Raw genomic sequence first — 24,622 nt, forward strand, 5'->3', positions numbered from 1 at the left:
GCTAATTTTTGTAAATTACAATAATGTTTTAAAGTTTTGAGATTCTTCCAAATTAGATTTGAGGGCATTTTTTACTGATTTTTTACTTTAGCACACTTAAAGTGATTTACCACATTTTCCCAAACGACAATTCGCAACCTTTTCGGTATCTAAAAAGCGGCCCGTATTATTTGAAGACCTTAAACATTGTGGGGAATACCAAAGAACTAAAAATAACTACTGAAATATTCTCAAAAATTGCTTTGTGAACAAATTTGAGAACTCTGCAAAACATTAAACAGACAAATTATTATATGTTCAGTTTCAGAATTAAATATGCATTGAACTGTAAATTACATTCTTAATACTGTTTCTAGTTTTTTTTTTCTTGGTTATCACTTTCAGTATGAATGATCTAGTCCATAGTTGTCAAACTTTCAGCTGTTGTGTTTTTTTTTTGAAAATCAGTTTTTGTAACCTGAAATTGAAAAATCATTTCGGTTTGGAGAATATTTATTTGTACAAATAATGAACTGGCAACAACTTTCATAGTCTTATATGGTTTCAGATGATTGTGCCAAACGGACACAATTTATCTGGCTCCAACCGTGATTTATAGACAAATATTGTAAGAATAAGGAAACCGGATGTCATGCTTGAGTATGTTCGAGGTGTATTATGAGATTTCGGGTTTGATAAATGTAAGGTTCTAACAATTAAGTACAATAGTACAACAGTTTTGAAACAACAGAAAATAGAAGAAAAAGAAATAAAAGTCAATTAAAATTAAAAAATGAATATGAACATGTAAACAGTTTTTTGTAAAAAATAAGAGAAAAATCAAACTGGAGAAACGTTTCTTGGCAAGAAAAAAAATTATTGAACTATTAAAAAAGGTATTAGTTTTAGAAACTGTTCAAGGTTCGGGCAATTAAATTTACAATAACAATGTTCTCATAAAAAATCCTAATTATTGACAATTTTGATACTTTTTGATTTTTTCTGATATTATATTTGAGCCAACGTAATGATTTTCAAATTTCTCGATTTTCTTTTCCAAAAAAATTGCATAGTGCTTCAAATTAAGAAGTTCCTAAAGAAATCTAGGATGGTGAAATTTTTCATACAATCTATACTATTTATTTACTAACTTCACTTCTATTCCTACTGAAGATTCAAGAAAGTTTTCCCAGTTTGCTAAATAGTAACGTGATACAAAATTCATTGATCCGTAATTGCATTGAGATCATTTTCAACTCTCGGTTTTTCGAGAGATTACGCCAAGGATCTCAGATTTACAGGTTTTTCGTATTAGGAATGTCGGTAAATTAGGTGTAGTGTTTGAGTTCTTCTTGCTGTTCAGCTTGGTTGTTTAATATTTTTTCAACATTTTTTTCGTTGCTATTATTGAGATCCGTGTAGCTAGAACTTATTGAGTTGATGACAACCAATTGCTGATGAAGAGGAGAGTTATCAGCAGGAAGAAGTCTATTTCCATCACCTTGATGTGGTGGCTCACTGGGTCCGGAATTACGTTTGCAAGAACGTTTCTCAAATTTCATCTGGAAAAAAAGTAATTTCATTCATGAAACAAGTAATATTCTTACCAGGAAAACAGCTGTAATCAAAACAAAAAAAATAATTCCAATGACAATTGCACCAATTGCACCAATTGTTTGAATGAACCCAGTCTCGGCAACTTCAACAGTTGAAGAATATTTTTCCAACTTTGATGTTGCATTTGTATCCGGATACAGAACTTTGACAATATTTCTGATTGCATCTTCACAAGTATAATCCATCTCGTTAATATCATTCAGACAAGTTGACAAACGAGTTTGACAGTCTCTTCCAAAAAATTGAATGCAATATTCGAACATGAACCCACATGAAGCAACAACACCTGCAGATCCTGTTTAGATAGTTTTTTGAAAAAATTTTTTTTTAAATTTTTGGTAACTTACTTTTCGATGCGCCACATTCCGAAGAAACACTATCAAAGTAGTCAAGAAGGCGAAGAGGCAATTTTTCAGATGCTTCCAAAACAAGAAAATCATTTTTTGTATCTGAAAACATATAATTTAAGTTGAACTAAAACCAAGAAACACACCTCTTCTAGTCATCGATCCATCAACAAATGATGTAAATCCCTCATTGAATCGACCCCTTATACTTGTAGTCGAAGAAACTTTGTCTGAAAAATTAAGTGGAAAAATACCCCTTTGACATTTGGCGCTCTGTTCTTGCCCACGTTTCGCCCAAAAATGTAAACTTGAATCAAAAGAAATTAACTTGGGTGAGAGTTTGGCAAAAGTTGGATCAACGTTGCGTTAAACTCGGGCGCAGCGTAAACTATGTATTGTCTTTTTATCGAAACTAAACATTTTTTGAGAGAAACTTGGACGGGATGACGAGAGATTTGTTTAAAAATTTAATTTTAAAAAAATCCATTTTAAAATTATCTGAATCTTGATAAACTCATATTAAAATTCTTACGATGTTCTGCAGCTTCCTTATAGAAATCCTCAGCTCTCAGTGATTTTAAGTTTTCATTAAAATCAACGAACATCTTGCAAACCAGTTTTTTTGAATCCATTGTTCCCAGTGTCATCTGAAAATTGGATAGCTTTGAAAATAATAATTAATTCTGTTTCTTTAAAACCAACAAAATAATTTTTAAAATTACATAGTTTCCTTCGCTGTATGCTTCATCACAGTCCTTTTGATCTTTTTGTTGGTCGTAGCAGTTGACACGTACAACACTATGATGATTGAAATCCACTAAAAATTAACAAGTTTCATAAAATTCTTAAAGAGTAAAAAAGTACTTACAAGACGCTTTATCACAAGTTTCATACGCCAATGACCTCATGATCACTTTTCCTATTGGTCCAAATTCAGTTCCAATGTACCAGAATGGATATGGTATGTGCAGTCGTTGGGCATTCATACTGTCTACTGAAAATCGGTCATTTTCTCTTAAAGTTAAATTTTCCAATAGTGAATCTAATAGGAATTTATAAAATGTTCATATCTATCGAGAATGATATTGAAGGTAGATTAGCCAAATCTGGGTTATTGCTTTAATACACGAACTGTCCGTAAAATTTCTTCTGTATGGACAAGTGTGCAAAATTTGAGATTTGTGTTGAAAATAGCCTTTTTTAACTTCGTGTCTCCAAAAAATACTTTTGAGAAAATTTTAAGAATTATTGCTATTAAAAGACTTGTTCACCGTTTTAATACGGTAACTACAAAAGTACAGAAAGTATATTTGACCTCAAAAAACCCACGTTTAACCAGAGTTTCTTGGAATGACGTCTTCGAATTTTGGCATGTTGTAGAGTTGAGCATTTGAGACTCGAGATTACGAAGAATTAAGTACTTCTGAACATTATTTAGATAATTTTCAATTATTAAAGGAAAAACTAACAAGAGTCAAGTTCAAAAGTGGATTCTGAGTGTCAAGTTGGCTGACAGCTTGATGTAGTTTTTCTTCCATTTCTGACACCACGCCACAATTTTTTAACAGACTAGAAAACGCATCTGAGAGTTTCATAAAAATTGCTTCTAGTTTATTCACAACTGTTTTCGTTCGATTTTCGGCGATCGTCTTTCGGTATACTTCTCCTTTCGTTCGCACCGACTGACAAGAGTCTCCAAAATGTTTCTGGCAAGTTTCGGTAGCTTCACTGACGTGTATACAAGTGCAGTAATCCAATTTGCAGTCCTCAACAGATCTCAATTGTCCAAAGCAATCCTCGTATTTTGGTACACAGAAATCAATTCGTTTCGAAAGATATGGACATTCATTTCGGAATCCTCCTCGGGATAAACTAGCTGGATAGAGAGCATTTGGGTATTTGATGGTGTTGATGGAAACTATAAAGAAGTTTGAGTGAATTCGTTCTTGGATTTCGCTGCTCTTCTAAATTTATCTTTAAAAGCAACAAAATTTCCCTCATTATCATTTTTCAGTTCATTTTTAATGCTACTAGTTGTAATCCGCTAACAGTCTTGAGTTCTGAAAACAATTGACAGTTCGTTCGTTCAAAATGTATCTGACAAGATATTATGGCTAACCATATTATTATTTACTCTAAAATATGTATTATTATTTATCTCCGAAATTTTTTTTAACAATTTAACTTACTGGCTGTGGTGGCACTTATCGCCAGAAGTGTAAGGAAGGCCAATTCCAGAACCATGATGGCACGCACATAAAAAGTGGACCCGGCGATGCTTTAAAGATGTTCCACTATCCAATAATGCGACTGAAAATCAATGTCGATATGAAAACGAGAATATGATAGATAGAGACGGTGAATGACGTGATTGTTTGCGAACGAACAGTGCAAACCAAAGTCACGGGTTTTAAGAAAAATTACTAAATTCAATTTGCAAGCAGGAAACATCAATTAAAGAACAATGTAACTTTGACAGAGTAACTATGGAAAAGAAACAAAACATAAAAAGCGCCTGCCAAGGCGGGAAAATGAAGAGTTTATCGGAAACAAACATATGGTTCCGTAAGAGAAAGAGCGAGAGAATGAGAGATAGAGAAAAACGATTTGAAATTGAGTGACCGTTTGAATTTTTAATAAAGTATTTGTTAGAAAATTAATGTAATTAAATGATTTCGATAGTGCGTATAAAATTAGATAGAGTTTTGTTGAACAAGCCTGATGCGAGTCCAAGATTTAGACTGCTCTGCAAACATTATATGAGAGGGCTAGACACGGAGTAAGATGAAGAGAGTTTAAAGAAAAAATGTGATGGGCGTCGCTCATAACTGTTGTAGTATGGTTTCTACTTATTGGCTAATATTTATGGACCATTTGAAACAGATATTAACAAATACTCACTTAAAAATAAATACGGAAAAAAGTACTACGAAATTACGTAAAATTGCGAAATTGATCGGGAACCGGAAAACAAAAATAAGGTATGAGATTGTGAGATAAGCTGCATCAAAAGAAAAAAGAGATCCCAGAAAAAAAAAGTTCTGTAAAAATGAGTTTCAATTACCGGTAAAAAGTATCGAAACAACTAAAAATAAAATTGTGCGCATTTGTTGCGGCTTTTGGACATTTCACATATCTATGTGGTAGAATGTCCTTGATAAAATACTTTTGATTTTACATGAAATGGGCGGGATTTGAAAGTCCTCGGTATGACGTGTTCATTAGAATGGCATAGGACAATTCATGATAGAATAACAATATCAGGATTTTGTTGTAAGTTCATCTTCAAAAATTATTCAGAAAATCCGAATGAATTATCCTCTAACCTTGAATAATCAACTAAAAATTAGCAACGTCGGGAAAATTTCTCGATAAGTTCAGTCGGTAAAGAATAAATTTGGATTTTTGTAATTTTGCCAATGTTCAAAAAAAAGCTAACAAAAATTCTTAATCGTAAATACACAATTACCAATAGTTCTCGCAAAAATGTATCTAGGGAATGTAGTTGGAAATGACATTAAGATCTGATTTTTCTAATTTAGTTAGGCATAGTTATGGTCTCTCTAATCATCGATATATATGTAGGTAGGGTTCACAATAGTAAGACTAATAGCAGCATTTAAGTATATTTTCCATTTTGAAAACATGTTAGTGTTATCCTTATAAACATAATAAGTACAAATAGAAAAAGGAAGGAAGAGGAAAATGAGTATGATAGAAGTAAGAAACTCAATAATGAGTCTGCAAACACTTGTTCAAGGTGCTTGATTTTTGAACAAGCCAGTTCAAAATGATGGGATACCGGGCGAACACTTCAAACTACGCGACTTTTTATATATATTTTCCAGTGATTAATCTATTTGTTTTAGAGTTACTTTGAAATGTATATAGGTGCTTCTTCGGATGAAAAGTTACGTGTAACAAATTTAATTAACACTTAGTCATAGCACATCCTAGCACATAGTAAAACATTTTGTGAAAACGAGTTGCTTTTCATTATCACAAACGTTTTTGTTTATGAAATTTATAAAGCTGTACAAGTATATTTTTCGCGAAATGAATAGTTTTTGCACTGAATGCTGATTTGAAAAATCCTTACAGAAATTAAGAAATTATATGATAATGAGGTAAAAACTCTCGAAAAACAATAAAGATCCACTCACTGTAATTTTAAAAATTTTTAACACATGCATACATATAAAACTAATATCGGAAAAAAAGAAAAATACACCATTCAAAGTTGAATAAAAAGCGATCCATCAAGGACATGTTTGAGTGAATAAATGTCAAGTTAACTGAAAATGGAGGCGATCGAGTTCAACATCAACTAGTCGACAATGCAACGTTGATTTGGCTCCACATTGGATTAACCTAATATCCGTTGTTTTTTTCAAATTGAGGCGGTGAAAAACAATAATGGAGGCAGAGAGATGTTAGAGATATTTTCGAAAAATAATTAAAACAACTATAAAATGTCCCAAAGCTGTAGTTTTGTCATAACTTTGTATTTGACTTTGAATGAAATAAATAAACCAGGAGAAAATCGAGAAGAAACTCATTAAAACGAGAGAGATTTCGCAATGACACATAGGTCATTAATCAAGCATGGCGATCGTCAATGCCGTTGAATCTTGTTTCTTTGAGTTTTTTTCGCAACTTTCAGAAAAATTTTGTTTGTCTATAGATATAAAGTAATAAAAAATCAACTAGAAATGACAATTTTAAAGAATAAGAAAATTATGATTTTATATCAGTTTACAGTTTAGGGAAACATGAAGTGCAATGAACATGTGTTATTGCCAAAAAATAGCGAGATAGTGCAATCCTGAAAGAAAAATATGAAAAGTATTACCGTTTCAGAAAATTTTAGTTTTTTCACAGCAGTGACTCCAATGATGTTACAAACACGGCCGATTGTATTGATGATCATCCTATCGGAGCAAAAATTTCGCTAATTTTTGTTTGTTCGACACAACCACTACCATATGTCTTCGCCTTATCAAAGGTCAAATGCTGTTAAGAGTCATCATTTTAATTAAAGATAAAAATAATAGACAGCGCAAAGAAAAATACAGGTATGTTGTTGACTAGAAAAATTGAAACGTTCTAGCGCAAAAACCGTGACTGGGCCAGTGGTTTTAAACATTGAATTTGTCAATTTCTTTGCAATCAAAGCTTGGTAAAACTTCACTAACTCCAAAATTTCTTTCGAGTTGTGCTTGTAGTTTATCGATTTATAAGCTTTGATTTTTTGTTTAAAAGTTAGTCTTGACGTCCGACTGCAAATAACGAACTTCTTATTTTGCGATAGCGTTTTTTTTTATTGCATCCGCCGATTTGAAAATCAAAGAACAATGTTAATATTTATTTTAACCGTTTTTTTAACAGAAATCAGCTATTGAAAGAAATCAGCTACAGAAAAAAATCAGTTTGAAGAAATAATTCCGACAACTATTTTAATTATGGCGATAACGAGTCCGCCAATGGGAGTTTTTCCAAATGACTTTTATACTTGAATTCCCGATTCTGGTGGCGTCTTTTGCAGATTGAATAAATAATCAGAATCATTCCAAAAATAATTATACCAATAAGAATCCACAATTGTTGCTGCACCATGGCCATGAAACTGTCGTTTGCTTTTTCAGTGATTTTAATACTACTCATTGCCTCAAAGTTTGCAACCCATTGGTGATACGGAAGGCATTCATTTGCGATTGATCCATATCCATTGTTGATAGCACCCTGAAAAATTTTTTTTTAATAGAAAATATATATAAAATAATTTTTATTTAGCATCTGTCAAGAAATATTATTTTTGAGCAAAGTAATTAAACTGCTCACCGAGTTACAGTTATCCCACTCTTTGAAGCATTTTGTATCATCCCCAAAATTTTCTTTGCATTTGTCATATACTTTGCAGCAAGTGTTGTAGGCTTCTAAAAATATTTTGCAACAAATTACACAAATAAAACAGAATTTCAGAAATATATGCCAAACGGCGCATAAAAGCGACCAAATATTAGATGAAACGTTTCTTCATTATCTAAATTTTTGTTTCAACCCTCTAGATTTAAAAATAACCAAAACTAAATTTTTAAAGCAAAATATGCATGCAGATTCCAGTAGGGAATTATTTTGAGGCTAAAATGATCGAAATTTATAAAAAATGTTTAAATGTTTTACATTACAATCAAAAGTTGTTAACAAACCTTTCAACCAATAGCATTTCGTCCCTAAAATAACTTGAGATGCATAGTTATCAAGTAAGTTTGACCCGCATTTCCACAGAGACTCGTCCTGCATTTTTGCCACTTTATTTTTGTAAGAAACACCTGGAATAATAAACTTTTCTTAATAAAAATGGGATTCGACTCACTCTTCTCGAGATTGTTCAAAAAATCTTGTATACCGTTTCCACATTTTTTTCCATTTTCAGATCTCAAAAACATTTCCAAACGAGCTCTTAATTTGGCAACACCAAAAACTGAAGCAAAAGCTTGAGACTTCTCGGAATTAGGGTTTGCTTTCTTCATGTTCGTGACTTCATCTTGGAAATTATTCAAACAAGTTGTAATTGTACGGGATCTATTTGGACAGTGCTCCAAAAGCTCATGAGAGCCAGACGAGTTGTTTGTAATAAACCGCAGTTTAGGAATTTGTGGAATCGGTTGGACGGTGATGTTGGCAAAGTTGTTGAGCACATCAGAAGGAAAACGAATGCAAGCGACAAGATCAGATGGGTGACTGAGTGAGAATACAGCCTGTAAAAAAGTAAATTTCTTGCACTTTTTCTTATTAAATATAAAATTGTTTTCTGATTATTCCTTAATCAAGGATACTGCAACCGTAATATTTAGGAAATAAAGCAGATTACGCATCCACAAAATGATTGCTATTTTTGTAAAATTCCGTGCAAAATATGACCAAAAAGCGAGAATACTTTTCAGTACAGTTACCAACACAAGTTTCTGGTTTACTCACTGTAGTACAAGTTGAGTATTTTGTCAAACACGTTGCGTTTTCCGTTTCTTGCTCCAAACACTCATTCAACACCGCACAGCAAACATTCAAATCTCCAATCAATCCAGGACATTTTGTTTTCAAATATTTTTGAGTATATATAGAGGGAAGATTTTGGCATTGCCAACTTTGGTATTCAATAGAAAATGGATTATTAAGAGGGTAGAATGTGAAATTTTGTGGCAAACCAAGGACTTGCAACAATGCAAGTGACGTTAGATACATTGAAAAGACTGGAATATTATATTTTGCCTGCAATCGCTTCCTAGTGAGACACTTATCAGCAACGATACGGGCGGGCAGAGGAAGTAATACTGAAACCGATAAATGCCGTTTAGTAGAGCAAACATCCTTTTCTTTCCTCCACGTCTACAATACTTGTATGATGTTTGATTAGAAAAGAGCGTGAATTTTTATGGTAATAAGGAAAATTATTAATTTTCACCTGAAGAAGGAAATGAATTCAAAAAATATTTTTCAGATAAAGCTGGCAGCAACAATCACGTAATAAACTAATCGAACTATTGCATAATTATATTCAAGTCCTATTTCAACTCTAGCCAACTCCAGACCCAACAGAAATAAGGATTCGCAAAACTAATTTTCTATTTCATTTTTTTAGTTTCTTCCAACCCTTTTTTAGACAAATCTTAGACTTTATTAGGGTTTTTAAGAGACATTGAACCTGTACAGTGCGTCCAACTTCTATAGCACCCCTCCAATTTGGCGGTTTGGAGCTTTTCAAAATGTTTTTTGAAAAAGTGTTAATGCAGTTCGATAGCAAATGTTGAAAAACCTATGCTCCCCAGTTTTTATGATGATATCTCAAAAATCACGGCTATAGAAGTTGGACGCACTGTAGATACAGTGATGGCTGATAACTACTAATTTTCTAATTTTCACACATACAAGTTCATCAATAACGGTGAGAGCGATGGATAAACATGGTACATTCGTAGTGATGAGGCCAATACATCTTCTCACATTTACGATCTTCTTTCACTCATGGGCTGAAACCATCAATTAGGACCGATGCTTACACTAAGACCGGCGAATATGGTAGATTTCGAGAGGAGGAACCTTTACAGATTTGAGAGCTCCATCAATTAAAGCTTCAGTAGTGTATAGTGGCAATCACTATTTTTTGATAACATCGATGTCCTCATTCCGTAACAAAATGTGAATGGATAAGTCTGTAAGAGCAGCAGCCGAGTCCCCTTTAACTTTTTTAAAAAGTTTTGTGAGTATGGGCAGTGACCAAGTTCTTTTTTAAAAAAGGAAGTAGATACAGAAACAGATTTATGGTTAAAACAAGAATGCACTTTTCAGTTCTAGTTGACAATAACAATCACCGCGCCGGAGAAAACGGAATTGTCATATATAGTCCAAGTCCTCTCAAAATACTTGCCAACTCCAGAACAATACTTATTTCTGAAAAATAAACGATTTACGGTAAAAATTAAAATGGGTTTAAATTAAAATGTCTTAAAATACCCGTATAATTTGTACTTTTCGTATAGCAATAAATTATAGAACAAAAAAACTTGAACATGTGATATCTTAAAGAATGATGAACTGCCTGTATATATAAAACCTGATCTGCACTTTCTCATGATTGATAATAGACAGCTAAATGATATTTTATCAGTATGAATAGAAGTTCTTGATGTTACGATGGCTGACTTTTAATTTTTTGAATAATTATCTCTTGATGTATTTTCAAGTATTTATTTTATTTATTTTTTCTCAACTTAAAGCTTAAATCTTACCAAAATCGTTTTTTCGTGAAGAAAGTTGAAATTGAGCTTCTTGGTATTAACTTCTTTCATCTTCTTTTCTCGAAAACTTTATTCGGCGCAGCGACCTCTCTTCTTTTCTCGCCCAAATCCGTGGTCCCTCTCAATCGGCCATTTCTCAATTTACGAGCTTCGTCAAAACTGAGCCATGGACGAAGAGAATAAGCTCGTTTTCACAATTTTATAGATGAATGTAGCGATAAAAGGAACACTTTTATTTCAAGTGTTCCGATGTGTTTGAATTCTCGATTTCTTTAAATTTTAACATTGGAATCCCATTTTCCACTTTTAGTTCAACAGGTTTCAATGCATTCCTTGTTCTTTTGTATTTTTTTACCTATGAGAAATACTTTATTGTACCACTTATGATAACTGATTTCTTTTCAGAAATAGAGAGGCATTAGAAATATTTAATATATCTATTGTCAGTTATGAAAACCTTAACAGTATTATAAAAGAAAATATTCCAGGCTACGCTTCACTTTCCCAAAACAATCTTCCAGTCTCATCGAAAACTTTTCGCCCCCGCACTTCATTTTTTTTTCGTGTTTTAGTTGTTATCTGATGCACATATTTCATGAAAATTCAAGAAACATGTGCCTAGCATACTTGAAGAAACGATGTCAAAAGTTTAGTAGGTTGAATATATAAGTAAAATGTCCAAGAGTTCAGTTGATAAAACTTTCATTTAGAATTAAAGATCTTCAACTGAGACAGGAAAATGTTTTTTCTTGGTTTTAACTCAAGTCATAGCGATTTTGCAACGAAAGCCCAAAAATCTTCTGTAATGGGTTATGAGTTCAAAATTGAAAGTTTCAGAATCTAGCAAAAAGGGAAAATTTCGAATTTATTGAACCCGGAGATTTTGCAAATTCTGATCATCCTTAACATGTCATGCTGGTTGTTTCATTAGTTTTTTATTGAAACTTTTATAAAATATTTTCACAGTGAGGTACTAAAATTTTAAGAAATGCAGACGATACTTCACTTTTATTTTTTTGAGAGAAATTTCAACTTTGTTTAAGAAAAAGTGACGGTGTTCTATATAAACTATCATTTCCAATTCAAATAAATGGAACATGTTTTTGGGGGCCATAAGTATCAGAATTATAAATGCATAAACTTTATGTAAAACAGTATGATTTTTGTCCTTAGTGTTTTTAGGCTTCTAAAATTCTTTACTATAAATAAAAGATGTTACGACTATTTTCCATGTGCTCCCAATTTTCTCATGCCCCTCGTCGTCAAAACAAAACAGAAAGTGAAACCTGTTTTGCTCAAGGTGGTCCAAAAGAATCAAATAATCTTCAGTGCCCGGTAATCAGTGTCCTAATCCCAATTGCGCACCTTTAATCATCTCTCCAAACATACATTCCGGTTGCTTCTCCGGTCATTCCGTTTGCATTTTCGTTTATTTTATTTTCATCTTGGGCGCTCTAAAAGACAATAGACTTCAGATGCCATTCGCAGATTTTCTCAGTTTCTCATTTATCTTATTTTTCAGTTTTTCAGAACGATTCACATTCTATACTCATATCTGACCAGCTCTATTTTGGTTTTACTCTTTTTTTATCTACTTGATAATTTTGATTTTGAGGCTTTTTTAAAGCTGAATTTCGGTTTCAAGGAGTTGAAAAATTATTTTTAAATTGGCAAAAGTTAGAAGCTCTCAAACAATATATTATTTTTTATGATTCATATACATTGGTTTTGTTATTTTTCAATTAAACTGTGTTTCCTTATATCGTCTTTCATGATTTGTTCATACTTTTTGTTATATTCCCTTTTGTGTTGCAGCTTTTGTGTTGCAAAAAGTTCGACTATTATTAATCCTTGTATCATCTACCTACAACTGTGTTTTCATTTTATTACACTTTGAATATGCAGACAGATCTACTGGTTTATAAAAGCAAAACTTTCAAACGAAATCTTACTTTTCGACGAAACATTTTTATGTTTTGTTTCTGCAAGCTGTCATCGCGATTAAAATAAGAATTTCTAATCTCAGTGTTTTTTTTTGGGAAAACAAACTCTATAATGCAAACTAAAAACCGGTGATTGGTCGATTAACTCATTGTGATCGTATCTTTCGATTCATAGACAATATTTGTTGGAGATGTTCTGTTCAGTGAGTCCTCTAGTGATAATGGTGTTCGGGTCAGAATTATCATCTCTCTGCATTAGTAAATGTGTATGCAAGATTTTAGACTGGTACTGATAGAATGTCGCTTGTTGATAGTGTCTCGAGTATTAGAAAACTTGCACGGGGGATTCGCGAAAATTGATTGAAAAAATTTGAACATACAGTTTTGAGATCGACGTTCTTCCAATGCAGCCAACGTTGAAAATATAATTGAAAACCCAATTGACATATGGAAAACTTTGACAATTCATTTGTTTCACCAATTGCACATGATTCAACCTATCAGCATTAAGGCGTATTTAAATGCAACATTTTTATTTTTGATGAATGTGAGGAAGAAATCACGTAACAATTGAAAACGAATAACCAAGTTTTAGGGAGAACTCTTTATACTGATTGGGTTGAGCACAATTTTATTTTAAATTTTCTGAGACTTTTTAAATCGGTGCAAAAAATCTCATGAAAATGCTTCCTAATACCACAATCAAGAAAAAGGCTACTATTTCACTTTACGTTAATTCAATTTCAAAACAACGAGGAGCAGTCTGAACTTCAACCGAATTTTCATTTATAATATGCATTCAAAAAAAAGTCAAAGATCGGATAAGAAGATAGTGTGTAGCATGTATGAATGCTACATTTTTGCAATGCCCATTCCATAAAAAATGATTGGAAAAAGAGTGGGCTCACAGTCGCAACATCAAAAAAACTCTCTTTTAAGTTTCTATAATTCTCATGTTTACCACCAGAAACAATTTCCTGTAATCCTCTTATTTTTGGACCGTAATGTTACTCATCGGGAAATAAAATTTATTCTAACTTTTTGAACGAATTTTTGTTTTTATTTTGCGTGATAACCTTTTCCTCCCATCACCTCCCACCGTTCTTGTTCTTATCGTTTTTAAATTATTTCGTTTTCTCACTGTGTTCATGGCCTCCGCCTACACTTATGGCTCATTCCCTCAGGTTTTGCGCTTATTTTTATCCGAATTGTATTGTTAAAATTTAACCATGTTACAGATGGGACATCCCCCGCCAAAAGAGACAAAGAAAGGATGCCAAGTGAAATCATTCGTACTTCCTGTATTCTGTACTTTGCTCGGAGTTTTGATAACAGCATTTATCACATGGCACATTACAAAGTCACAGTATTCAAGAAACGATCCGTAAGTTTTTGAGAGATGTACTCATATCAATTTTTCAAGATAACACATAACTACAAAAATTTCTCGAATCTCGATATCATAGTTGTATTGTCATCGTGGGAAGTGTATTGTTTATTAATTTCATAAAAATGTTGTTAAAACAATATTTGAACCAGTACACGTTTTTGTGACCTTTTAACTTGGATTGAACGTGTTTCTTAAAGATTCAAAAACACAATTTTTACCCTATAGAGAAATCATAAATTCGTGAATTTTCAGGCATGATGAAATTGAAAGTGAAAATGTTCCCGCCGCTAAACCGGAAGACAATATTTCTGCAAGTGAACTCCGTCTCCCCACTTCAGTCAGTCCAATCAGTTATCAATTGACAGTCAAAACATATTTGCCAGGATATGGATATACTGCTGATAAAAATAATTTAACGTTTGAGGGTCAGGTAGGTAGAAGAATAATGTTAAACTGCGTTTGAATTGTTGTAACAAACGACAACCTCACCACGGAAAAAAATCTTGAACCTTTTTTACGAATAATGTTTTCAAGAAATGTTTGGCTTCAACTTGTTCAAAAAATATCCCCAATTAAAAATAAACCAGAGTTGACAAATTATTTAGAAAAATTTGTCTAATTTACAGGTTTTAATCGAACTGAATATCACAAAAAGCATCAAAAAAGTTTCGTTGAACTCGAAAGATTTGAACTACACTGAAGAGTTTATCAAAAAGAGCAGTATTTTGGTAAATGGGAAATCGATTGCATTCACCCTCGATGATAAACAATCTACACATGAGAAGATTTTCTTCAATTTGGATGAAACAGTTGAGCCAACCACAAGTGCCACTCTCAAGGTTTATTGTTTGATACTGGACAACTACTGGACTGATAATATTTTGATTACAGGTTGCATTTGGAGCCCCACTTCGTACTGACATGTCGGGATTATATCAGACAACATATACAAATAGTAAAGGAGAAAGTAAAATGGCAGCTGTTACTCAAATGGAACCAGTTTATGCTCGTAGAATGGTTCCATGTTTTGATGAACCTGCATACAAAGCCACGTGGACTGTGACTGTAATTCATCCGAATAAGACTGTGGCTGTATCAAATGGAATTGAAGATAAGGTGGAGGATGGACAACCTGGATTCATTATCTCAACATTCAAACCAACACCAAGAATGTCTTCATATCTTCTTGCAATTTTCATCTCAGAGTTTGAATACAACGAGGCTACTACAAAATCTGGAGTTCGAGTGAGTGTCTTTCTTTGAATACTCCAAATAATTAAAAATATTGCAGTTCCGTGTATGGTCAAGACCAGAGGAAAAAAACTCAACAATGTATGCAGTAGAAGCTGGTGTTAAATGTCTTGAATACTATGAGAAGTATTATAACATTTCATTCCCTCTTCCAAAACAAGACATGGTTGCTCTTCCTGACTTCTCAGCTGGTGCTATGGAAAATTGGGGACTGATCACTTATCGGTATGTTTCTCCTCAAGAAGAAAAATGAATTCTAAAAAGTTTACTCAGAGTTAAAAAGTTCAAATGTGGATTTTAGATTATTTTGGGGCATCTCTTTTTTGTTTGAGAAAACATCTCTTTTATGTTTGAAATTAATTAATATGTTAGAAATTAATTAATATATTTCAGTGAGAGTGCGCTTCTTTACGATCCAAGAATTTATTCTGGATCACAAAAACGTCGCGTGGCTGTTGTGATTGCTCATGAATTGGCTCATCAGTGGTTCGGGAACTTGGTCACTTTGAAATGGTGGAATGATTTATGGCTGAATGAAGGATTTGCAACTCTGGTTGAGTATCTGGGAACAGACGAGATTAGTGACGGAAACATGAGAATGGTTGGGTTTCAGTGATTTCGTAGGCTCTCTATAACATCTCCAGCACTTTTCAGAGAGAATGGTTCACAATGGATGCCCTCTGGAGTGCTCTTGCCGCTGACTCAGTTGCTTCAACTCATCCATTGACATTTAAAATTGATAAGGCTATGGAAGTACTTGATTCATTTGACAGTGTTACTTATGACAAAGGAGGAGCAGTTCTGGCAATGGTTCGAAAAACTATTGGAGAGGAGAACTTTAATACTGGAATTAATCATTACTTGACACGTCATCAGTTTGATAATGCGGATGCTGGTAACTTGCTCACTGCTCTTGGAGAAAAGATTCCAGACAGTGTTATGGGACCAAAAGGCGTCAAACTTAACATTTCGGAGTTTATGGATCCATGGACTAAACAGCTGGGATATCCTTTATTGAATGCATCAAGAATTAATAACACTCATATTATAGTAGAGCAGAGTAGATTCAAATTGTTGGCAACTGGAAAAGAAGAAGAAAAGTACAGTAATCCCGTTTGGGGGTGAGTATTTTATTTTTCTAGTTGTTAAGTGAATAAGCTAATGTTGTTATATTTTTCAGTTTCAAATGGGATGTTCCTGTATGGTATCAAGTTGTTGGTTCTTCTGAACTAGAAATGAAGTGGATGAAGAGAAACGAGCCATTGATCATTAAATCGGATAAAAATGTGATTATAAATGCTGAATCAAATGGGTTCTACAGAGCTGGATACTCGAGTGGACTGTGGAAAGAGATATCTGAAATGTTGAAGGAAAATCATGAGGTTCAATATTTGCATTTTAACTTTGTTTTTGAGTTCTAATTTTCAGCAATTCTCCCCTCAAACCCGTGTTCGTCTCATTGATGATTCTTTTGCACTGGCTCGTGCTGGGCTTCTATCCTATAGTATCCCATTAAATTTGATTACTTACTTGAAGAATGAGAAAGAATATTTGCCATGGTCTGGGGCAATTGCCAAAATTCGCGAGCTTATTGATATGTATGGAAGTAATCCGGAAAAAGATATTGTGAACAAGTTCATGATTGCTTTGGCCGAAAATGCACCTGCAAGGCGAAGCATTGATTTCGTATCTAAAAACTATTTGGATGAGAAGAAATTCTATGAAGTGTAAGTTTCAGAGCTTACAGATCTGAAATGTATATTATTGCTTTCAGAGGAGCTGCCCAGCAGATTATTCTCAACAGCTGCGGATTCGGAGATTCTGTTTGTCAAGCTGACATGGTTAAGATGTTCACAGAAGAGGTTCTTGCCAAATGCGATGCCACGAGAATTTTGTCAGAATGTTCACAGTATGTTCCAAACCTTGATTTCCAAAATACAATTCAAAAACTCAGAATCCCCGCACCATTCCGAGCCGAATCTTATTGTGAAGCTGTCAGAAATGGCAACTCTGATACTTTTGAAAAAGTGTTCCATTGGTACAAAACGGAAAGAAATCAAGTGGAGAAATTGAATCTGATGACTGCATTGACTTGTTCGAAGGACATTCTTACACTGAAAAAGTGAGGAAAAAACAAGTTATTAAAGAAATAATACGTTTAATTTAGGCTTTTGCTCGATGCGATGAAGCCAGAAGGATCATCATTCCGTCTGCAAGACTGTGCTGCTCTCTTCGCAAAAATCAGCTCAAACGATGCAACTACTGATGCAATGCTCAACTTTTTGATTGATCGTTGGGAGGATATGCAGAAAAGGTATTTGATTATCATTCAAGGTTTCAAGTTCAATAACTTTACTGCAGATTGGCCACGGATCACAGTGGATTCAGTCGAGTTCTATCATCTATCGTAAATACATTGAAGACCAGAGGTGGACTTGATCAATTGAGGAAATTCCGAAAGAAAGCTCCAAAAGCATCTGAATTTGGTCTTGATAAAATGGAAGAATCAGCTGAAGTTACCGTTACTTGGAGGGAAACAAATCTGAAATTTGTGACAAAGATCATTGAGGAGATCTCGAAGAGCCTTTGACCGAATTGAACAAAAGCAATTTCATTACGGGATCATTTTATGAAAATTGATAACAGTTTCGTGTTTTTCCGATTGTTTAAGTAGCCATTTGAAATATTTATTCAGAATTCTACGCGCTTTCCATGTACATTTTGAGCCATACGTGCTTCCGAAACAACTCGGTGTCACTTTCTTTAAACTTATGCTTTCTATTTTTGAAAAATCAACACTTTAATTGTTTTCATTCGAGAATAGTTGTTTTTATTCGTTTATTTTTGATTCAAGTGAAAATAAGTCGGTGAATGAATAAAATAATAATTGATGTGAGAATCTTGAGTTGACACACTGAGCATCGTGCATCCATTTCTGTGAGACAGGCTGCATCCAGGAAGTCAAGACGACGTTCGATATTCGTCGCAGCCCCTGTTTGTTTTTGAGGGATTTTCTGAGTAATTTTTAGAACTTACCACAAGCAGCCGCTCCAGCACTTGGTCCACATGCTTCATTCATTTGTTGCCGAACACAATCAGTCACCTGGAGAGTCGACCTGCATGGAAAGTGTTATGGCTTTTGTGAAAAACGGCGCCACCGCCTCATTGGCTCAGTGGCAGAGCGTCTGTCTAGTAAACAGAAGCACAGGTAAAGCGCCACAGGTTAATGGCAGCTGAATGGCAGGTTAAAAGCCGCCAGCAGGTTAGTGTAAGCTTAGTATCAGGCTAAAAGTCGCTGTCGGACTAAGAGCAGGTTAGTGTCAGCTTAGTAATTTTCGCTCAAATTTTGAGAAAAGCGCGTCAGGTTAACGGCGAGTAAGTGTCAGGTGATGGGTCAGATGAGTGAAAATGGAAGTTTCAGAAACTGAGTGAAAGTTCATAAAAATGAGTTTTATGTTCATTCGTGTAAATTTCTGAAAAAAAAAATTTCCAAAAATACAGTTTCGGGGTTACCACACCGGATCATGAACCGCGTCAGGCTAGTGTCAGGTTAATGGCAGGTTAAGAGCCGGCAAATGGTAACTGGCAGGTTACTGTCAGGCAAAGTTTTATTGGCTCAAAAATATTTTTTTTCCAATTTTTCCAAAACTTTTCTAATCTTGTAGAAAAGTAAAAAGTTTCTGAAAATATTATTTCCAGAAATACAGTTTTGGGGATACCACACCGCGTCAGGTAAGTGTCAGGTTAGGAGCAGGCTAAGAGCCGGCAAATGCCTACTGACAGGTTACTGTCAGGCAAAGTTTTTTAACTGACACAAAATTAATGAAGGGATAAAACTGTTTTTATCGAACAATTTTCCTATTTAAATCAACTCACTAGATATGGTTAGTGAGAAACAAAGACAAATTGACTTTCACGGTTTTTAAAATTTCATACTTATGATGCGATTCCAAAACTCGAAATCATGTTTAAAATTATTTTTGAAAATTTGTTCAAACTTTTATCAAATAATATGTGGAAAAACGTAAAATTATGTGTTGAAACAATTTTTGTAGTTGGATAGAGATTTTCCATACTCAATTACTCTAATTAATCTACATGCTATGCCAGTTTTTTGGTACCATGACCCTCGTCGGGCAAGCAAGATATCAAAAAATTATTAACTACAAACTTGTTAATTTTGTTATGGACCATGTCTTACGTTTGGTAGTTTCTCGTTTTCTTTGTAGAGTACCGAGATATCATCAGTCAAAATCAGTGATATTTGACTCGTAATTAGGTGCTCCTATCTGCTCAGATATCCGAGATGGCAAAAAGTTACAATGATTAATTTGCCAATCACTTTATTCCTAACAACTTTCCACTTGACAAGTTTTTCATATTTCCGCTACCAACGGTGCTAGACCATTTTGGAAGTATTGACTTTCTATGAACAAGCCAAGTTGAGTGTTGTATTTTTTTGCCCAGGAGTGTGATTGAGCCATGAAAACTTTGGAAAATACTAAAATATACATTTCCCACACATTCAAGCAGTATTCAGGATTTTTGGAAAAACAATTTTATCAAAATTATTTTCATAAGGGGGGACCCTTATGAAATTTTTGATATCAGTGGAAAATTTTTAGGTAAATTTTTTCTGAACTAAATTTTTTTAAAAATTTTTGTTGTTTTCAAGCACAAATCACATTTCCGACTCAGCGTGATTTTTGTTTGTTTTTTACGACTTCTAATAAAAGCGAGAAAGAATTTCAAAAGAAGCTCCAAACTCAGATGGCAACGACATTCCGAACTAACGTAGCGCGCACTCTTTACCGTAAATCCTCCTCATTTTCGAAATTATTTTTTCACCATTTATTTTTCTTTTTCTTCGATTTTTCTTTGTTTTCTTCATCAATTCTTTGATTTTTCGGCAAAAATAATTATTTTCCGTATATTTATTGGTGTTTCAGCATTTTCGACGTTGACACGAACGATTGGGATGGCACGGAAATGGCTGGAGGAGAGAAAGGAGAGAAATGCGATTTCAACTGGTTGGAATGACGTCGATGATGATCACAGTGTATGTTCATAATAAAATATTTCAATGTAATGTAAATTTTAAACATTTTAGAAAATACGAGGAAATCTTCCCACCAATCGAGTACCCGACATTATTTAGATGGAGCGATTCTTGATTGGAAAGTTCGAATTTGTCGTCGCTAAGCCCACACCATCTTGGCTCGGATCATACTTTGCAAAGAGAATTAACCTTACAAAGTGAGTTTTAAAATCATAATTTTTTAGCTCCTTTGGAAAAAACTAACGGTTCCTCTCAACTTTAACGTTAATTTTTTACAGAAAGATGCGGAATGATGTCAAACTCCTCGAGCTGTCGCCGATAGATGCTCATTATCTACGTTACCGCCCATCTGATGCTGATCAGAATCACAGAATCAACAATTCGACCAAGTGGATGCTAATGATGGATCCAAGGAATCGAGACGAGGCTCACACTAAGCAGAAATATTAAATAATATTTATGTTTTTTTCCCTTTTTTCAGATTTATTTGTTCATTTTTCATGTTCAATAAACACAATTTTTGGCAATTTTTCTCTTTTTGTATTAACATTTAATAACAAAAAGCAGTATTCCCGGTATATATGGACCTAATACAGAATCTACAAGAACCTGACACAAACCTGACGTTGACCTGTTGCCGGCCCGCGGCGGCTTAGTGTCAACTTGACAGCGGGTCGCGATTTCACCTACCAGCTGCTGAATGGAGAACCCTACCAGGTTCTCCATTCAGCAGCCAGCGACCTGCTGGCAGGTTGCCACTAACCTGGCGCGGTTTACCTGTGAGGTCGCTGGTTCGATTCCAGCATGAGGCACCGAAACTTTTTGCAAAAATTTGCATTTTGCAATTATGCAAAACCCAACAAAACCTACGGGCAGGAATCTTCATTGATAGCCAAACTAGATTGACCGCATTGCTGCATACGGTTCGTTAGTGGAATCTGTTGGAATGATCTTTGAATGCAATCAAGATTATTCATAAAAAGGTCTCTTCCAGAGCCACAAGCGAATTCAAAAAATGCGTGGTTTTGCAAGTATGCAAGTGCTTCTCTATCAGGATGTCTTCTGAAAAATGTTTTAGAAAATCTTTAAGTGTTTTCAACTTCATCTAACCCAGTCGTATACGCAACAAATACATTGAGATTGACACAATAAGTAGAAGCAGTTCCAAGGCAACTTACGAGTTCTTCAAAATCTCTGAAGGAATAAAACATTTAAATGTGTTCTGAAGTTTAAATATGGAAACCTTACTTGCAAATAACTGGAAGTCCATGAGTCATCATTTGATTTAATATAAATTCGGATGGAGGTAAATATCCATCATCAGGAACTACTCCATATTTTCCTAGATACGATATGTAGCAAGTGTATAACGTCTGCAATGAGAATATGTAAGAAAATAAAATATTTCTGTAGCAACAGTATCAACCAGACGCGAAACTTTGCGCAAAATATACGGTACCCGGTCTCGCCACGACAAATTTCAGTTAATGACCTTCTGTTGCCTTTAAAGAGTACTGTAGTTTCGAACTTTTGTCTGCGGAATTTTTATTGATTTTTAATAGTTTTCTTCTCATATCTCACGATTTGTTTTTAAAAAATGCTCGGTTGTTTTTAAAATAAAATTATTTTAACGAGAAACAGTGAAAAATCTATCAAAGTGCAGCAGCAATACGTTTAAAATTACAGTACTCTTTAAAGGCGCACGCCCGCTAAAATTTAACAAAAAAATTACCGTTGCGAGACCGGGTACCGTATTCCTCTGGGAAACACGCAATATTTTCGCGTCTGGGTAATAAGCTTTCTCAGTAGCTCCAGTAATACCTGAGGTGTTGAGCATTGTTGTGCATTTCCAAGAGATACGAATAAAAATATAATAAAAGTTGTTGAAATCATTTTAAAATTGAATGAGTCAACTATTCAACATAACGTGCTACTTCTCGAGTATAAATCTAACCAGTTTGATTTTTTTTGTCGGGACTACTTTTTTATGTCGAAAGTTCAAAACTAAAATGGTGTAATTGAATTGATGGGACAAAAAAGTATTTTCTGAGTCAGACGGAACCAAAAAGAAATCAAGTGGTAACGACGAGAAGAATATGTTTCGAGGAGGAGTGACCATATATGGTCAAACATACAGGGATGAGTCAAGAATATGTGTCGATAGTTGGTAAATAAATATGGTTTATGTTGACAATGTCTGACAGAATGACAAATGTAAAGAAAAGTATGAGGGAAAATGAGAATGGGGAAATATTTTGAGAATTTGAAACATGGTGAGTAAAGCTGTTGGAAGAAATCATTATGGTACAGCAGTCCATGGATTATCGGTAATCCTTTTCTCAAAATCTTCCTTTTTAATATTGGTATTGAAAGCAATTGAGCTCCATCGGCTTGATTCGAGATCAAGCATAAACTGATCCGTGTCAATCATGAGACGTTTGTTAGCGATTTGAGGACGATATTTGGTGGCTGAAAATTTGGAAAATGGAATTTCGAAAGTTGGAATATGTTTGGTTTTTAGAATTATCGTGAATGGGGAAAGTGATTAAATGTGAAATAAATTTACCACAACTTTCTGGTTTCGCCTAATTTAAGCAAAAAATTTGAGTCGATTTTAAAATGCTGTTTTTTTTGTTTAATAATTTTGCTTCCGAACTGTTTTTTGCTTCAATACTCTTATACGGTTTTCAAAATTTCCAAAACTTTTTAAACATGCTGAAAATTGCCAGAAAATATTTCCAAACGACTATTTTAGTGTCCAAAATTCAAATTAGCAAGAAATGTACACTTTTACGATATTTTTCCATTTTAATTTTTTTTTTCAAATATATTTTTTTTCTAATTTTGTATTTTCAAAAACCCACTGAGAAGATCGAGCCCAATAATTGAATCCAAATCTGGATCGTCGGGAAATGGTCCCCATGGATGATCAGTTCCATAAATATTTTTATCCACAGGAACAACTACTGGATTTCCATATGCATCGTAAACCTGCGTTTGCTGGGGAACTGCTGTGCCGTTTCGATACTGAAAATGTTATATTAATTTATTTTCAAAGCTGAAATGAAAAATTATCGACTTTTTAAAATTATTAGCCTGTATTAACTCACCTGACCAGATTTTTCGTCTCTTCTTCTATCGTTTCGCTGCGATTTGAATTGCCTCGATTCCCCTCGATCGAGACGTTCGCCACGAGATCCTGCCAATTTCAATATAATTCTACAACCTCCGACTTTTGTTCGATGCATTTCGACTAGTGCCATCTGCTGATCAGTTTGATTTCCAAATCTTACAAAACCAGATCCTTTGGATGATCCATCGACAAATCGGAACATTTTGGCACCGCGACACGATTGATATTTGTCAAAAATTCTATATAATTCGGCATCTGCCATATCATCAGGTACACTCGAGACGTGGAGATTGAATTCAGAGTTTCTGAAAAACAAATGAATTAAATAAATTATTTTTAACAATAATCTTACGGGTTGTAACTGTCGTTTGCAAAACACAAATTGAATCGAATATCTTTAAATCCTGGAATTCGGTTTCCATTCAAATCATAAAGTGTTTGACGTGCTTCATCAAAGGTTATAAACTCTATGAAACAGTATCCTTTGAGCTGAAAAGAATATGTATGAATTTTTACAGAAAACTAAATTTCTACTTCGTCCTTGACATAAACTCGTTTAACTTTGTACGGAGCGTGTCCACATTCCTAAAATGAGAGATTATTGATTTATTTGGTAATTTATAATATATTTGTTTACTGTGAAAACTTGAGATAACGTTTCCTCGGTCCAATCTGTTGGCACATCACCGATCCAAAGTGTTCTCTGAGCATTGTTACCGGAAAGAGAAATCGCAGGTAATTGTTGAACTGAAGCTGCGGAAATAATAACAGGCTCAAGCGTTTCAATTGTTGGAATCGGTTCATTAACATCGAATTGATCGCCTGATTCTATTGTTTCTGTAGGCTCGTCCGAGTTTGAAGAAGTCGAGCGTGTTGGCGATGAGTGTTCTTCGTCTTGTTCCATTTTCTAAAATAATTAAATACACTAAAAAAATCGAATTCCATTTAAAAAAATTTGGTTCCCACTTCGTCCTGGAGGACTACACGGCGGGATGGAAGAGAAAACGCGCGCACTTCCTCTGCCATTTCATTTGCGCGGAAATTCGAAAAAAGAGAGTGTCGCAAAAGTGAAGAATACATGAGTTCAAGTAGTTAAAAACTTATA

The 24,622-nt window shown here is 34.1% G+C and overlaps 6 protein-coding genes and 1 non-coding gene across 10 annotated transcripts; 2 read left to right on the forward strand and 5 right to left on the reverse strand.

Annotated features, from left to right (window-relative positions):
* Positions 1–479: 479 nt before the first annotated feature.
* On the reverse strand, positions 480–4,253 carry C44H9.5 (uncharacterized protein). Of its 2 annotated transcripts, none has more exons than NM_073815.4 (10): positions 4,133–4,253; positions 3,413–3,861; positions 3,273–3,366; positions 2,812–2,937; positions 2,666–2,760; positions 2,476–2,590; positions 2,090–2,173; positions 1,944–2,045; positions 1,587–1,891; positions 480–1,541 (listed from the first exon to the last, which is right to left on the reverse strand). In NM_073815.4, exons 1-10 carry the CDS (start codon positions 4,185–4,187, stop codon positions 1,308–1,310), a joined length of 1,659 nt encoding a protein of 552 aa, NP_506216.2. In that variant the 5' UTR covers positions 4,188–4,253; the 3' UTR covers positions 480–1,307. The 2 variants fall into 2 exon arrangements, with proteins under 2 accessions (NP_506216.2, NP_001355437.1); NM_001368469.4 differs by having other exon boundaries at positions 488–1,541; positions 1,587–1,882.
* Positions 4,254–4,758: 505 nt separating this feature from the next.
* On the reverse strand, positions 4,759–4,779 carry 21ur-10460. Its single transcript, NR_069811.1, has one exon.
* Positions 4,780–7,290: 2,511 nt separating this feature from the next.
* C44H9.7 lies at positions 7,291–9,255 on the reverse strand. Of its 2 annotated transcripts, NM_001028537.4 has the most exons (5): positions 8,925–9,255; positions 8,320–8,704; positions 8,153–8,275; positions 7,785–7,879; positions 7,291–7,685 (listed from the first exon to the last, which is right to left on the reverse strand). In NM_001028537.4, exons 1-5 carry the CDS (start codon positions 9,186–9,188, stop codon positions 7,404–7,406), a joined length of 1,149 nt encoding a protein of 382 aa, NP_001023708.1. In that variant the 5' UTR covers positions 9,189–9,255; the 3' UTR covers positions 7,291–7,403. The 2 variants fall into 2 exon arrangements, with proteins under 2 accessions (NP_001023708.1, NP_001023707.1); NM_001028536.6 differs by lacking the exon at positions 7,785–7,879 and having other exon boundaries at positions 7,520–7,685; positions 8,925–9,228.
* Positions 9,256–13,832: 4,577 nt separating this feature from the next.
* Positions 13,833–18,226, forward strand: anp-1 (Aminopeptidase; the record flags this gene model as incomplete). Of its 2 annotated transcripts, NM_001047695.5 has the most annotated exons (14): positions 13,833–13,868; positions 13,923–14,068; positions 14,327–14,504; positions 14,701–14,913; positions 14,966–15,319; positions 15,366–15,550; positions 15,719–15,926; positions 15,980–16,446; positions 16,506–16,707; positions 16,754–17,052; positions 17,100–17,234; positions 17,280–17,447; positions 17,493–17,639; positions 17,687–18,226. In NM_001047695.5, the coding sequence occupies 14 exons, from the start codon at positions 13,833–13,835 to the stop codon at positions 17,913–17,915; spliced, it is 2,967 nt and encodes a 988-aa protein (NP_001041160.1). In that variant the 3' UTR covers positions 17,916–18,226. The 2 variants fall into 2 exon arrangements, with proteins under 2 accessions (NP_001041160.1, NP_001041161.1); NM_001047696.3 differs by lacking the exon at positions 13,833–13,868 and having other exon boundaries at positions 17,687–18,218.
* Positions 18,150–22,486, reverse strand: nspg-1 (DUF19 domain-containing protein). Its single transcript, NM_073818.7, has 6 exons — positions 22,206–22,486; positions 21,633–21,757; positions 21,495–21,578; positions 21,255–21,446; positions 18,362–18,441; positions 18,150–18,317 (listed from the first exon to the last, which is right to left on the reverse strand). The coding sequence occupies exons 1-6, from the start codon at positions 22,275–22,277 to the stop codon at positions 18,175–18,177; spliced, it is 696 nt and encodes a 231-aa protein (NP_506219.1). The 5' UTR covers positions 22,278–22,486; the 3' UTR covers positions 18,150–18,174.
* On the forward strand, positions 20,304–20,834 carry T07F10.5 (BRCT domain-containing protein; the record flags this gene model as incomplete). The annotated part of the gene is made up of 3 exons (NM_073820.8): positions 20,304–20,384; positions 20,484–20,581; positions 20,663–20,834. 3 exons carry the CDS (start codon positions 20,304–20,306, stop codon positions 20,832–20,834), a joined length of 351 nt encoding a protein of 116 aa, NP_506221.3.
* On the reverse strand, positions 22,351–24,434 carry T07F10.3 (RRM domain-containing protein). Its single transcript, NM_073821.8, has 6 exons — positions 24,155–24,434; positions 24,052–24,102; positions 23,870–24,006; positions 23,495–23,822; positions 23,249–23,411; positions 22,351–22,853 (listed from the first exon to the last, which is right to left on the reverse strand). The coding sequence occupies exons 1-6, from the start codon at positions 24,419–24,421 to the stop codon at positions 22,684–22,686; spliced, it is 1,116 nt and encodes a 371-aa protein (NP_506222.2). The 5' UTR covers positions 24,422–24,434; the 3' UTR covers positions 22,351–22,683.
* Positions 24,435–24,622: the final 188 nt, after the last annotated feature.

Source organism: Caenorhabditis elegans, chromosome V, assembly GCF_000002985.6.
Source record: "Caenorhabditis elegans chromosome V".
Classification (NCBI taxonomy): domain Eukaryota; kingdom Metazoa; phylum Nematoda; class Chromadorea; order Rhabditida; family Rhabditidae; genus Caenorhabditis; species Caenorhabditis elegans.